The 14,893-nt window shown below is 41.0% G+C and overlaps 1 protein-coding gene across 9 annotated transcripts in view; it reads left to right on the top strand.

The window, feature by feature from the left end:
• The window catches only part of LOC140196016 (E3 ubiquitin-protein ligase MARCHF1-like), a 606,033-nt gene extending 593,628 nt beyond the window's left edge, over positions 1–12,405 (top strand). For 6 of the 9 annotated variants that reach the window (XM_072254716.1, XM_072254707.1, XM_072254708.1 and 3 more), the window contains 2 exons: positions 5,345–5,492; positions 9,887–12,405. In XM_072254716.1, the coding sequence (XP_072110817.1) occupies positions 5,345–5,492; positions 9,887–10,194 (456 nt within the window). In that variant the 3' untranslated portion in view covers positions 10,195–12,405. Of the gene's footprint in view, positions 1–156; positions 359–5,344; positions 5,493–9,886 lie in introns of those variants that run through there. The other 3 variants (XM_072254709.1, XM_072254715.1, XM_072254714.1) reach the window with 3 other exon arrangements.
• Positions 12,406–14,893: the final 2,488 nt, after the last annotated feature.

The following is a 14,893-nucleotide window of genomic DNA, read 5'->3' as shown; positions in this document are numbered from 1 at the left end:
ACACTGCACCCCCCCCCCCCGAACAAAGCAAAGGCTGAGATTTAGAAATGCGGTCCGCCACAAAATCAACATCCTTTCAATTTCTCCCATTCAGATCCACTTGGCGTGTCTCTCACTTTACCCTCACAAACACTTGTCTCCATCTGTCTCCCTCAGATGAATCACAAAGCAAGTGAGAAACTTGGCAGACGTGAAACAGATCGACACAGTGATGATAAACAAAGAGAGGAGACAGAAGGAAAAGACGGCAGAAGGACAGAAAGCATTAGTGAGATGTGGTTACAGAAAAACAACCTTTATTTTACCTTTAATGAAGTTTAATGTCAAGAGAAATAAATTAATATTGAAAGATTGATTAACAGAGATTAAATAAAAATCTCTCTAACCGGAAATAGTTTATTCCCGCTGTTCATTTTTGTTCTAATGTTTTTTTTTCTTTGTGACTATCCCATGTAATTGCTTCTTGTCCCTTTAACTGGGAGAAGTGAGCCAGCTCAACTCAACAGGACGGATAATCACTTATCTTTGCTGTGATGTCTGACTGTTCCACACAGGAGTGTGTTGAAACTGTCAACCAAATTCCCCGAAGATACAATCTAAAAGCATACATTTCTCCACGATTCAACATGACTGACACTAATACAGCACTGACACACAGGCTGTTTAAAAAAAATAAAGGCGATCCATGCATTACAGTACTTCTGGTCATGGAAATTTGTCCTTATAGAATTCACAAATCACTACCCCAAAAACTGAGATATGGAATAAAATTCTCTCTCACAGAACTTATGTGAAAGAATGTAAATAAAGAAATACATTTAAAAATGCAAACAAGAGGAATTCTGCAGATGCTGGAAATTCAAGCAACACACTTTATCAAAGTTGCTGGTGAACGCAGGGTCCTGACGAAGGGTCTCGGCCTGAAACGTCGATTGTACCTCTTCCAAGAGATGCTGCCTGGCCTGCTGCGTTCACCAGCAACTTTGATAAAGAAATACATTTTGTATCTTTCAACTCAAAGCTTATTCAAAATTCAAGATTCAAAGTTAAGAGTACATTTATTATCAAAGTATGTATAAATTATGCAAGCTTGAGATTCCTCTGCTTATAAGCATTCACAAAGCAAGAAAACCAAAAGAACCCAATTTTTAAAAAAAGACCAACCCCCAATGTGCAGAGCAAGAGGAAAAAACACAGATCATGCAAACAATAGAAGCAAGCAACAGCATTCCGAACCAAATTGAGTCTATAGGCCCGAATCCTGGAGCAGCTGGAGCAGGCCTATAGCCTCGGTCTCAGTTCATCATATAGCGGGGAAAATCACCGCAAAACTTGAAGACATGAAGCCCAGGGCAGCCAGAGCAGTCTCACAGCCTCAGCCTCAGCGCCGAGGAGAGCAGAGTAAAATGTTACAGAGCAGAACCGGCCCCGAACCTCGCCTCCGGTCCCAGCACCCTGCCTTTCCAGTCTATCTGGCTCTTCATTTAAATTGTCCAAACACTGGGTCAACCCCCCGCACTCAGACCCAGGCCCCACTGCAACTTTATGGTCTGGGCTGCTTCCAGCCTGTACTCGACCTTTCCAAATCGGCGTGGCATTTAGATGGATCAAACCTTGCTCCCGGCTCCAAAGTAACTCTGCTTCAGCTTTCTCCCACTCTGTTCGCTCCAACTTTGTCTCTGAAATTCCAGTTTCTCCACCTCTCTCCAACTTCTCCTGGAACGTGCCTCGGCCTTGCTCTGACTCTGTCTCACACCCGCACGCCTCGACCCTTGGATCAGCCTTGCCTTTACTCGCCTCTTCATTGTTTGCAGTGATCGTCAATCACAATTTTGCACATGAAATTTGTAATTAATAGAGCATTCAGTTGAACTGCTTGCTTTCAAAACCACCAGTAAGCTTTCGCCATGTTTAGTAGCACTTGTGCAGATAACGCAGATTTTTCTCACAGGAAATCATGATACAGACCAGTTTCTGAGAATGAAACTTCTGCTGTCACTTGGAGCTTCCAGTATAGCTGCTGGTGGGAGGTGTGTCCATGTTCCTCCTTAAGTCGCACTGAGGAATAGACAAAGGGTATTGAGTCATGAGGGAGAGCAGATGTGGGAATTTAGAGCAACACACGAAGTGCTGGAGGAGCTCTGGGCCAGGTAGCATCACAGTGTTGTTATGGACACAGCCCACTATGCCAGGATTCAGCTATTACCTGACAACTCTTGCTCCATCCCTTTCTTCTGTCTTTTTTAACTCTTTCTTTTCCACTCTTTCTTTCAGTCCAGATAAAGGGTCTTGAACCAAAATGTCAGCTGCTCATTTGCCTCCATAGATGCTGCTTGACCTGTTCAGTTCCTCCAGTACTTTGTGTGTAGCAAAACACGTTGAGTCTCCTGCTTCGCAGTCTGTTTTTTGCTGGGCAGGGCTGGAGGATGGTGTTATGTTTGAAAACTTCAAAATATTAAACTAGTTCAAGCAAGGTCACAGGAGTCCAAAACTGTGGGTATAACTTCTAGTTTACTTTAAGCAAGACATGCGCACATCCCATGGTAGCATGATGACATGTGCAATTAACATATTTTTACATATAATCCATAAGTAATTATTTAAACAAACAAGAGTAGTTAATCAATAATATATTTAGAAAATTACTCAAATATAACTAAAACATTAAATACACAACACTCTTCCCTGCTTAGCTATAAACTCCAACTCGATAGAGAATGCATCTCAACTAAACACAATATACTATATAATACAACTACTAATGGGCCGTGCACAATCTGGATTTGATGGAGACAGACGTGAAGGAGCACGGAGGAACACCTGGAGTAATTTCTGAAATAACTGCTTCGCTGTCGCTGCTACTGTGCGATCGAGAATCTCTGGAGACGAAGGCCCCAAATCCTCGGATTTGCCTATTGCTTGTTGCCAGGGCCGGGGTCAAGGCACTCGGCAGAAATGGTGCTCGGTGCTCGGTGACGGAGAGCTGGTCATAGGCCTGGAGTTGTCGGACGGACTCGGAGTCGGATTGTGGTCGGATGATCCCAGTATGTTGCATCGGCAAGTTGGCGGCGCTGGAGGTTTACCGTCTGTGTGAGATGATGGGACTTTCGAGAGACTTTGAGACTTTTACTGTGCCATGGTCTGTTCTTTATCAAATTACGGTATTGCTTTGCACTGTTATAACTGTATGTTATAATTATGTGGTTTTTGTTAGTTTTTAAGTCAGTTTGTCATGTGTTTCCATGATATCATTCTGGAAAAACATTGTATCATTTCTTAATGCATGCATTACTAAATGACAATAAAAGAGGACTGCATGTCCTCATAATCTAATCTAAATCTAAATCTCTCTTGGTTTCCTCATCCACAGCATCATTTGACAAATCCTCTGCTTTCTTTCTGGCCTTCCATTCATCCAGCTGGGATTTGGTCTTTGCATCTATTTTTACAAGCAGCTTTTTGTCTCCCACTTGAAGTTCATGCAATAACCTTAATGCACACAGAGGAGATTCTGGTTCTTTATACTCAAAAAAGCTGAGTGCTTGTAACTTTCCTGAAGGTCCTGGAACTCCCTTCCAGCTTAAGACCAAGCCACATTTCACAAGTAACTATCTGACTAACATACCGGAAGCTTTCTCAGTTACGTTGCCTACAAAATCTTCTGTTAGACCACTGCTTTCATCACTTTCACAATTCCTCTGAGCAGCACGGTCCTTCCTTGGCCCAATGTGCTTTCCAACAAGGGGCACAGAGTTGGCACAAACATCTCTTTGTCATCTGTTGGGCAACAGTTCATGGTATTCGGCATGGAGACAGTTGTGGCATCATCCAGTACATTTTTAGTTCACTTTCGTATAGCTGCATTGCAGGGGATGTGGCATGCAAATGGTGGATGGGATCTCCAGTCAAGTTGTCATTGTCTCTGCCACTCACACCTCCACAACGCTGGTCCTTTTGTTTTTACCACACACATACAAGCTCAATGTATCTTGTTGGTTATTGTATTACACTGTTACAGATGTTATTCCCCCAGGAGTTATCTTTTCTCTGGTATAAGTTCTTAGTTGGATATCTGCAGGCTTCATTTCAGTATCTTTGAAATGCCTTTCAAACTCAATTTGTGGAATGACTGAAACAGCTGAGCCATTTTAATTAATTTGCCATTCACTTCTGGTATATTGCTTGTCGATCGTTAATTTTCACATTGTAGATTTCAAGGCTACACAGTCTTATGTCATTCACATCATTACCAGATTTTTAATTAACAGCATGCAGACTAGTGCTCTTTTTAATACTGCAATTTGACTTTTTACCTTGTATCTCTTCTCTGTGCAATCCATTTATTTTTGTCTGCCCGACATACCCTTTGAACGTGTCTTACTTTGGTGCATTTTCTGCAAGTTTTCGTTTGAAATCTGTAGTTGCCTGGTATACAAGTGATTGACTGGGTGAAGTAACTGCACCATAACAAATTGGCGCAAAATATTTTCAGAACTGATAAATGACAGGAAATCATCACAAATGGGCAATGATCATGTTAATAAATCTAAAACAGCCATTCTGAAGCATAACCTCTTAAATATCCATTTAAAAGATGTTAATACTTCTGCTAAAATATTAGACAGAATTAATGGGTTAGGCACTTAGTAATTCATAGTATCTACTCCTTTCTGGACTTTAAAGATAAAACTGAATTGGACTTGATCTATGGAAAAGAGTAAACAGTCGACGTTCTGGGCTGAGACCCTTCCTTTTCAGTCTTTTCCAATGATGTGGCCTGGCCTGCTGAGTTCCAACAGCATTTTGCGTGTGTTGCTTTGGATTTCCAGCACCTGCAGATTTTCTCTTGTGTAAGGCACTATTACTACTACGAAGTCTCGTCAAGGGATGCCTACCCTGAAGAAATTTGAATCTCCCCAGTCCTGATGAAGGGTCTTGGCCAAAAACGCCAACTGTTTACTCTTTTACACAGATGCTTCCTGAGTAAACAAAAGTTACATCCGCATTTTCAGACTCCTGTGTCTTCGTTTGAATTAGTTTAATGTTTTGCAAAATGTAACATTGGCATCGAGGTATTTTTAAAATTAAACCGACACAGCTACCAAGCTGTTAAAATGCAGCGAGATGCTTGAACTAAAAAAAACACAGAGGAATGTCATTTTTGAAAAAATAGTATTCGAGCACATGGAGACGGTTGAGTTTATAGCAAAAAGCAGCGCACCACACCACAAATTCTTTGGAAGGGAAGATAGCAATGATTTAAAAAGAAAGTACAGTATATCACATGGTTGTAAAGATGCTCCTAAACATTTGTTTCACTGTCTCACATTTGTTTTTCTTCCAGTGGGAAAAACTGCAGATGTCAACAAGTGAGAGGAGAAAGATTGTCTGCTCTGTCACTTTCCACATTGTTGCCATCACGTGCGTCGTGTGGTCCTTGTACGTTCTGATAGATCGGACCGCAGAGGAGATCAAACAGGGTAATGACAATGGTACGAACAAGTTCTTTAGCGATGTGCTTTCTTACTCTGGAAACTCGCTCAGCTGTGTGAAAGAGACAAAAAAAAACACTCTCAACATTAGTTGATTAGTGGATTTGCCCAAAGCAAGCTGCCAGAAAATGATTCAGAACCTGATTATTGCGTCGCAAAGCTTGAACTGTAGGTGCAATTTATGTAGGGTTATAATGTCATTGTTCCGCAGGCTATGTTAATGGTAACTCTCTAGGATTTCAGAGAACTGACAAATGGCCCAATTGTTTTTACATCAGCACAGATCACAGTTACAGACACAAGATTTTTATTATGTGTAAGCTGCTGTTCAGCACGAGGAAATCAAGCAAGTGCAGGTGGTGGAAATATGAAACAAAAACAGAAAATGCTGGGAACAGTTTGCAGGATAGGCAGCATCCGTCAGGGGAAACAGGTGGTGTTTTGGGTTGGAATCCTCCATTATAACTGAAAATGAGAGAAGTTCCTTGACAAGCTTAAAGCGAATGTATCCCCGGGACCAGATGAGAGGAAGTAAATTCAAAGGAGAAATGTGTGGCAAATATTTTACACAGGTAGTGATGACTATCTGGAATGTAAACAAATACAACTGAAGCTTTCAACAGGATCTTCGATGGGCATTTGAATGTGCAGAGAATGGAAGGATATAGATGTTGGGTAGGCAGAAGGTATTAGTTTAGTGAGACAATTATTTACTAGCTTCAACTCACACAAAATGGCTGGAGGAACTAGGCAGGTCAGGCAGCATCTGTGGAAATGAATAGAGAGGTCGAGACAATTCCTCAGGACATGGCCCAAAATGTTGGCTGTCGATGCACTTCCATAGATGCTGCCTGACCTATTCAGCTCCTCCAACAATGTGTGTTGCTTCAGATTTCCAGCATCTGCAGAATCTCTTGTATTTTTAATTACTAGTTTCATTAGTTTGGTACAGCATCATGGGCTGGAGGGTTTGTTCTTGTGTTGTGCTATTCTGTTCTGTTTGCAATGACCGACGAGGGTTATCCCAGGGTTCTTAAATCCCTGATGGACTCAAGTACAAGTGTAGGTAACTGAAGGACACCAGATAGATATCCCATGTTCATGAAAAGCAGCAAGCAAGAAAGAGATGAATAAATTTAGACTTGTGAACCTAACATCAGTGGTAGGGGAAGTTACTGGAAAACGAACTCTGAGGGAGAGGATTAATGAACATTTGAAAAGGCAAGACACAGTGAAAATCCACTGACTCCTCTTTATCTATCTTGCCTGGTAGGTTCTCAAAGAATCCCAACAAATTTGTCAGGCAAGAGTTCCCCTTATGGAAACCATGCTGGCTTTGGCCTATTTTATCATGTGCCTCCACGTACTCCGAAACCTCATTCTTAATAATAGACTCCAACATCTTCCCAACGACTGAAACCTAGCTAACTGGCCTATAATTTCCTATCTTTTGCCTCCCTCCCTTCTTAAAGAGTGGAGAGACATTTGCAATTTTTCAGTCCTCTGGAATCATTCCAGGCTCCAGTGATTCTTGAAAGATCAATACTTATGCCTCCACAATCTTTTCTAAACCCGAGGGTGTAGTCCATCTGGTCCAGGTGACTTAGCTACATTCAATCCTTTCAGTTTCCCAAGTACTTTCTCCTTAGTAATAGTAACTACACTCACTTTTGCCCCCTGACACTCTCAAATATCTGGCATGCTGCCAGTGTCTTCCACAATGAAGACTGTTGGAAAATATTTATTAAGTTCATCTGCCATTTGTTTGTCCCCTATTACTACGTCTCCAAAGTTATTTTGCAGTGGTCTAATATCCACCCTCCCCTCTCTTTTACTCTTTACATATCTGGGAAAAAAATTCTGGTATCATCTTTCATATTATTGACTAACTTACCTTCTTTGAGGGTGTAATGGACAGCAAGGATGGCTACTGAAGCTTGCAACAGTATCTGGACCAGCTGGGACTATGAGGTGAGAAATAATCGCAGATGGAATTTAATGCAGTCAAGTGTGAGGTGTTGCACTTTGGGAGGACCATCTAGGATAGAACTTACACAGTGCACAGTAGGGCATTGTGGAGCACAGTAGGACAGAGGGATCTGGGAATAGTTCAATAGTTCCATTTAATATCAGAAAATGTATACAACATACAACCTGAAATTCTTGTTCCTCACAGACGTCCACGAAAACAGAAGAGTGTCCCAAAGAATGAGTGACAGTAAAACCCTTAGAACCCCAAGGACCCCTACTCGCGCCCCCCCCACGCACAAGCGGCAGCAAAGCAACAACCCCTCCTCCCCCACCTACTTCAGTGCCCTCCACCCAGCAAGCAAGCAATAGCAAAGCCCCCAAGAAAGACCACGATCTGCAGTACAACAAAAACTAATCGTTCACCAGACAGTTTGGCATGCCACAGGCTCTCTCTCTCTCTCCCTAATAAAGGGGCAGAGAGGTGTCACTCAGCGAGAGGGGAGACAAAGACAAAACAACTCACCAATTTATGGTGTTAAAGTCTGCCGTGTCACTTTTCTCGAGTTCTCCAACTCTCGAGTATCGGCAGCAAAATCTCCCCACCACCGAGAGGAAGAGAGAGAGCACGATTCAGTACAGAGCCCCGGATAGCTGATCCGCTGTTCCTGATGTTCCATTTTAGAAACATAGAAAACCTACAGCTCAATACAGGCCCTTCAGCCCACAAAGCTGTGCCAAATATGTCCTTATCTTAGAAATTGCCTAGGGGTACCCATCGGCCTCTATTTTTCTGAGCTCCATGTACCTGTCCAGGAGTCCCTTAAAAGATCCTATTGTTTACGCCTCCACCACTGTCGCCGGCAGCCCATTCCACGCACTCACCACTCTCTCGTTCTCTCCTGCGACGCTTCAGTTAGTGGCACTGGCACAGCATCAACTCACCCCCAGGGCCCCAAAGCATCGGAACCCCGAAGGCACACTCGTCTTCTGGGGTGCACATTTGGGATATCGAAAAACAGCCAGTGGGTGAACCCCCGGGAGCAGGAGCCATCGCCATAAAGAAGTGAAGTTTGAGTGTAACTCTCGGTCAGCGTCTTCAACAGAACCCCATCCACCTTGAAAAGGAAAACGAGAGACACTGAAGGTCGAAATAAGCTGTTTCCGAAGAAGTCGTTGTCTGGCTCCATTCGGCATTCAGAAGGATCATCCATAATTCTTTGAAAGTGGTGTCACGGGGTTGTAAAGAGAGCTTTTAGCTTATTGGTTTTCATAAATCAAAGGTTTGAGTACAGGAATTGTGGTGTTATGTTGAAGTTGTATAAGACATGGGTGAGGCCTATTTGAAGTATTGTGGGCAGTTTTGGTCAACTACCTACAGGAAAGATATTGATAAGACTGCAAGAGTACAGAGAAAATTTGCGAGGATGTTGCCGGAACTTGAGGACCTGAGTTATAGGGAAAAGTTGAATAGATTAGAATTTTTTTCACTGGAGCCTAAGAGAATAAAAGGAGATTTGATAGAGCGACACAAAATTATGAGGGGTACAGATAGGGTGAATTAAAGCAGGCTTTTTCCAGAGAGGTTGGGTGAGATAGATCTAAAGGGTATAGGTTAAGTGTGAAAGGTTAAATATTGAAGGGGAATACAAGGGGGATATTCCTTACTCAGATTTTGGTGAGTGGGTGGAACATGCTGCCAACGCTTACCTGAAGTTTGGATAAGTAATACTTGGGTGTATTTAAGGCAGAGTTTGATAGGTTCTCGGTTGGACACAGCGTCAAAGGAGACGGGGAGAAGGCTGGGGAGTGGGGCTGAGGTGGAGGGGAAGATCAGCCATGATTGAATGGCAGAGCAGACTCGATGGGCCAAATGGCCTAATTCTGCTCCTATGTCTTATGGTCTTATAAGTACATGGATGCGAGGGGTGTGAAGGCTATGGTCCAGTTGGAAGCCAATGTTACTAGGCAGAATAATAGCTCAGCATGACCTAAATGGGCCAAAGATCCTGCTTCATGCTGTGGTGCTCTGTGACTATGAAAGAGGGGAAACAAAAGGCTGAAGGAGCCAGGAGGGGGAGGGGAGAGTGGATGTACTGTGAGTGGCAGCTTGTATTGTCTCTGCAGTGCAAAGATAACTGGAAACACTGTCTGAGAGATGTTTTGCATCAAAATCTTTGTCTGATTTTTCTGTCGATCATCACATCTCTGTACAGTAATAACAGCTGCAATCCTCTGCTGTTTGTGGGCCTTTATTAGGGCAGTGATTGTAACTGATGCACATGTGGTCAGCAAGAACAAACCCCCAGGATTACATTTCAGAAATATTTGTTTTCATTAATTAGAAGCAGTGTTTTCTATAGATTAAAATAATGCTACAAGGAAAAGAAATGCACAATGGATAAATATGGTATTTATTTTTATAGGTGTTCTAGAATGGCCGTTTTGGACAAAATTGGTGGTAGTGGCCATTGGATTTACAGGAGGCCTTGTCTTCATGTATGTACAGTGTAAAGTCTACTTTCAGCTATGGCGGAGACTAAAAGCATACAACAGGGTTATCTTTGTACAGAACTGCCCAGACACTGGCAAGAAGACTGATGACAGGAACACTTCAAATAGTCAGAACTCTGACAACAAAGACAGTGTTACTGTGCCAGTGTCACAGACAGAAACGACCTTACAGAGAGCACCAGAGGTGCAGGTCGGATTTCCTGAAGTTGCACCTGTGTGATCCATGTTTCTGAAGTTCATTTGAAGAATTGCACATGTTTTTGGAAATCAGTTCCCTTAAGCAGTATCAGGACTAACAAGTGAGCAGTTCCTGAAAGAAGCCTGCCGGAAGTACAGATCAACAGACATGGTCAACAGAAAACCAACATGTCAGTCTTTGGAAGTGAACTAAGTAGTGGTGTGTTCATTGGTGTTGGACATGATACACGTGGTATTCAAAGAATATGTGCAATGTCCTAATTAGGGTTTTGTAGAGAAGCACTTTTAACTTTATGGCTTTAAAGGTATAACATTTTGGTATTGTTAGGCTCTGTTTTGAAATGTTAATCTTCAAGAAACAGTCTTTCAATATGTTACAGTGTGACTTAACCATCTATATGTTTAACCTAAACAGAGCAAATTTTCCAATGAAATGTGTTGCACAGAATACTTTACTGGGCTGATGAAGAAGAGTAAAACTGGTATTCCTTATGCATTTTAACACACCAATATCACCATGACTTAGTCAGCTTTGAACCCTTTAAGAACCACCCATCTTAAAATTATTATTAATAAAATTAGATCATTGTAATATTTTAACTTTTATCCAAACAAATATTAAATGTTGGTAATAGTCTAACAATGTGCTGATTATGGGGTCTGAGTCCAAACCAGGAAAACAATTAAAATCCTCTCTTTAGAAATAGGAAATCCTCTATTAGGAAATACTATAATTTAACAATTTTTGGTTTACTAAGGTCACAAGAAGCTCAGGTGAACTATAAAGCCTCATCTTTGATGCAAGATGGATGGACGTGGCTCTGTATTTTAAAGGAAACCAGACATTAATTATCATAATTCTTTTGTGTCACCATGATAATCTATCAATGTTAGCAGTTGAAGAGCCAAGAAATGTTGTCTCCATTAATAGGGGGTCATTGCAACAAAACAACTACTCCCGCTGCTTTGGGAGATAAATAGGGTAGAGTTACATTGCCCTACAGTTCTAAAATAGATACCACAATATGGAACCTCCCAGAGGATACAGAATAAGCAAGGCTTATGGTCAAACTTTAATAATTAGCTAAAGTATTTATTTTAGTAGAGTTCATTTTGAAGCTATTTGTTTCATTCGTCAGTCACATTAACCCTTTATAGAGAGAAAGTTCAAAGATTTGTCCCTAGACCTGAGCTTTTCAAGCAGCTACCTGTGCATCAACAATGAGTCTGCTTGATCTGTATTGCAAGGTGAAATCATATCTTTCTAGATATGTCACAGGGTACTTTTTTCCTATGTTATTAATGCCAACTTCAGATATGCACCAAAAGACAACTACTTACAAAAAAAGCCCATTCTGCACTTAACATTGTAACTTATTAAAGTGGCCGTTGTTGGAGTGGGCCAGTGTTAGAGTGGTCCAGCTTTGGCTCAACAGACTTGAGCGAGCACAGATGTAGGCTCTAAGTAAGTTTCAAGTAGTAAGTTTTTTTTTTCTCTCTCTCTCTCTGTTAGTACATAACTAGTGCACTGAAAATATATGTGGAGGTACTTGTATGTTCTTTGTGTGAGATGTGGGGACTCTGGGAGACCTCCAGTCTCCCTGATAACTACATCTGCATGAAGTGCATTGAGCTGAAGCTCCTTAGACACTGTGTTAAGGAACTGGAGCCCCAGCTGGATGACCTCCGGCTCAGACAGGAAAATGAGGAGGTGCTAGATAGGAACTCGAGAGAGGTAGTCACATCTAACTTGCAGGAGGCAGGAACCTGCATAACTGTCAGGAGAGAGAAAGGGAATAGGTGGCCAGTGCAGAGAACCCCTGTCTCTCAATTTACTGCACATCACAGCATTAGAGTGATTATAGAGACACAATATTCATTTAAATCTTATTTCACCTACATTGACTTCATTGAAGAAACAGTAACCTGGACACTGGGATTTGCCAGTGTGGCTGGTACCCCTCAAGCACGGGCAGCCATTGTCTGCGGTCATTTGGTGATAAAGAGTTCCCTTGGTAACTGGGGGCTTTCTCTTTTTGGGAATGGTTTCCACTGCCACAGTGTTCAGGTGGCTGTGGATGATCAGAGGGATTTCCTAACAATGAATGCCATCTTCTGGGAGACTGAGCTGCTGGATGTTCTCCACATCAAGCAACTTGCCCCCGTACCATGTCTACAGATTGTACATATAATGAGAGCTACACAAGTAGCAAATTTATTGCGGAAAGTGGCAGTCGGGCTTCTGAGTATGAGGTTCAGGTGGGTGGGGGATCGGTGGGGGGGTGGGGGGGATATATGGCAATAAGCAGCCAGCAGGTGCAAAGCTTTGTCATGGTATGGTATGTGCTGCAAAATCTAGTGATCAACAGACACTGGAAGTTGTTATCAGAGGAAGTGAAACATGCAAAGTTGGAGGACAGAGATGTTGGATGAAGAACAACAGGAGCAAGAGGAACAGGAAGACAAAGTACTGATCGCAATGGTGAAATTAATAAATCCCTGATACATCTACTGAAATGGCTTACTGCAGCTGTGTTCACTGTTTCTCCATCTTGTCAGGGCACACAATGCATTAGGAATGGTTTAGGGCCTGTGTTAATGATTAGTTTGATGTGTGAATTGCTTAATGCTATTTCAAAAGTATCTTTGGCCATTTTTATGATATTTCTTGCAAGTGATTCAATAAGGCATTAGTTCCCTTGCTCTTAAAATAAGGTGAAATGAGAAACTAGATGTTTGTAAATTGTTTAAAATGTTTCCGCTATCATGAAGTTGGGGGGTTTAGCCAATATATATGAGATGAATGTAGAATGTGAAAAAGTTGTATTTTTGATAATGCCTTTCCTCCCCTCCCCCATCTAGGAAGTGAATGATTTCACTACTCATACATACCCTTTTGATTACCAGACTATAAATGGAGATTGCCTTCTTAACTCCAACGTCAGCGAATTGTGAACACTACAGCATAGCATCCTGATGGTAGCCCTTCATTCCAATAAAACTTTCCAAGCTATAGACCCATGGTTATTGGGTTTAAACACAGGATGATGTAGCTGTGTTACAAGAAGACTTTGTTAAATAAATCATTTCTCCATAAAACAATTAAAATTACTTAAAACAATATACAAAGGGTGCACACCTGATAACATTGTGAGATCTTTCAACATTTTTTTCCAGTTTTGGAATTTGACCAGTGTGTTTTTAAACTCCTGACACAAAAATCCTCATCTTGTTCTTGCCTATCTAATATTGAGAACAAGTTTGTCCATCCCATTTCTGTATGTCACAACCAGAACTGACTTTGTGTAGTTTTTATTTTGTCCAGTTCTTTAGAAAAATGGGTAGATTGTTTTGTGCAGTAATTGTATATTTAAAGCAGAAAATCATTGAAAATAATGAAATTATTTAAAAATGTTTGTGCAATATATTTATAAAATAAAAGAAAAATAATTGCCTGCGTGGTAATTATTGATCGAAAGTTAGAAAAAGAATCCTTTTTAGTCAATACCATCAATTATTTAAAATATTAGTCAGTTTAGATTTCATTATCAACCACAAATTTTCTAAAAAGAGAGTTATGGTTATGCAAAGAGACTTAATTACAAGCCATTCACTTTCTTTTACCAAAAGATGTGGTAAGGCCAAGATTCTCAGGGTAGTATATGGTGACATATTCGTAGGTACTTTTATTATAAATTAACTTTAAAATTTGAATATTTATATTCTCAACGGGGCTGAATTAGGAAGGAGAAGAACTTAGACATCAGTTGTGCAGAGCCTTCATCATACCAGATCTGGAGTTTGAAATTCCGTTCAGAGCACACCTCCGGAAAGTAGATTGACCTCAGAACGAGTGTAGCACTGAATTACTAGAATGATACTGAAGTTCAGAATCGGGTTTATTATCACCGGCATATATAGTAGCAGTACAATGCATAACGTAATAATAGAGAGGGAAAAAAACCCTGTGAATTATAGTATATATATAATGAGTAGCAATGAGAGCAAGGCAATTCCTGGGTGATGGCGCCTTTCTGAGGCCTTGCTCCTTGAAGACGTCCTGGATACTACCAAGCCTAGTGCTAATGTAAACTTTCTGCGGCTTACATCGATCCTGTGCAGTAGCACCCCTTCCCCACCCCCACCATACCAGATGGTGATGCAGCCAGTTAGAATGCGCTCCATAGTTTAAAAGATAATTTATAAATGTCGATATCATGACCTAGGGTTGAGTATACAAAAATTAAGATGAAGATGTTTTAAGCTTCAATATTTCAAATTTTGACATAACCTATTACAACAGATAATAAAAATGTGGACTCCTACATCATTTTAGGGCTGTTAACGTAACTGGAACTATCCAAGACAGAGATTAACATTGATATGTTGGATGTGTGTATCGGGAATATAGAGCTACAGTAAGTATTATGCAGATATAATTTAATCAAGATCCGATAGAATAGCGGAGCCAGTTTAAGTGGATAAATAGTCTAATCCCACTCCTACATATTTACAAATATTATTGTGAGTGTGTATATAATTACTATAACACTTTAATATTGCATCATACACCATAGCCTCAAATACAATTTCACAGCACTGGCTGTTTGGGTGCTATAGATGCCTATTTGTTTCAAATAGGACACCCTGTGCGCACTTGCAGACTTTTAGCATAAATCAAGCCAAGTGCCATTTTGGGAAGCTAAGTCCAGTTGGAAATA

This window comes from Mobula birostris, chromosome 4 (assembly GCF_030028105.1).
Source record: "Mobula birostris isolate sMobBir1 chromosome 4, sMobBir1.hap1, whole genome shotgun sequence".
Classification (NCBI taxonomy): domain Eukaryota; kingdom Metazoa; phylum Chordata; class Chondrichthyes; order Myliobatiformes; family Myliobatidae; genus Mobula; species Mobula birostris.
This window is presented reverse-complemented; position numbering and strand designations above follow the sequence as displayed.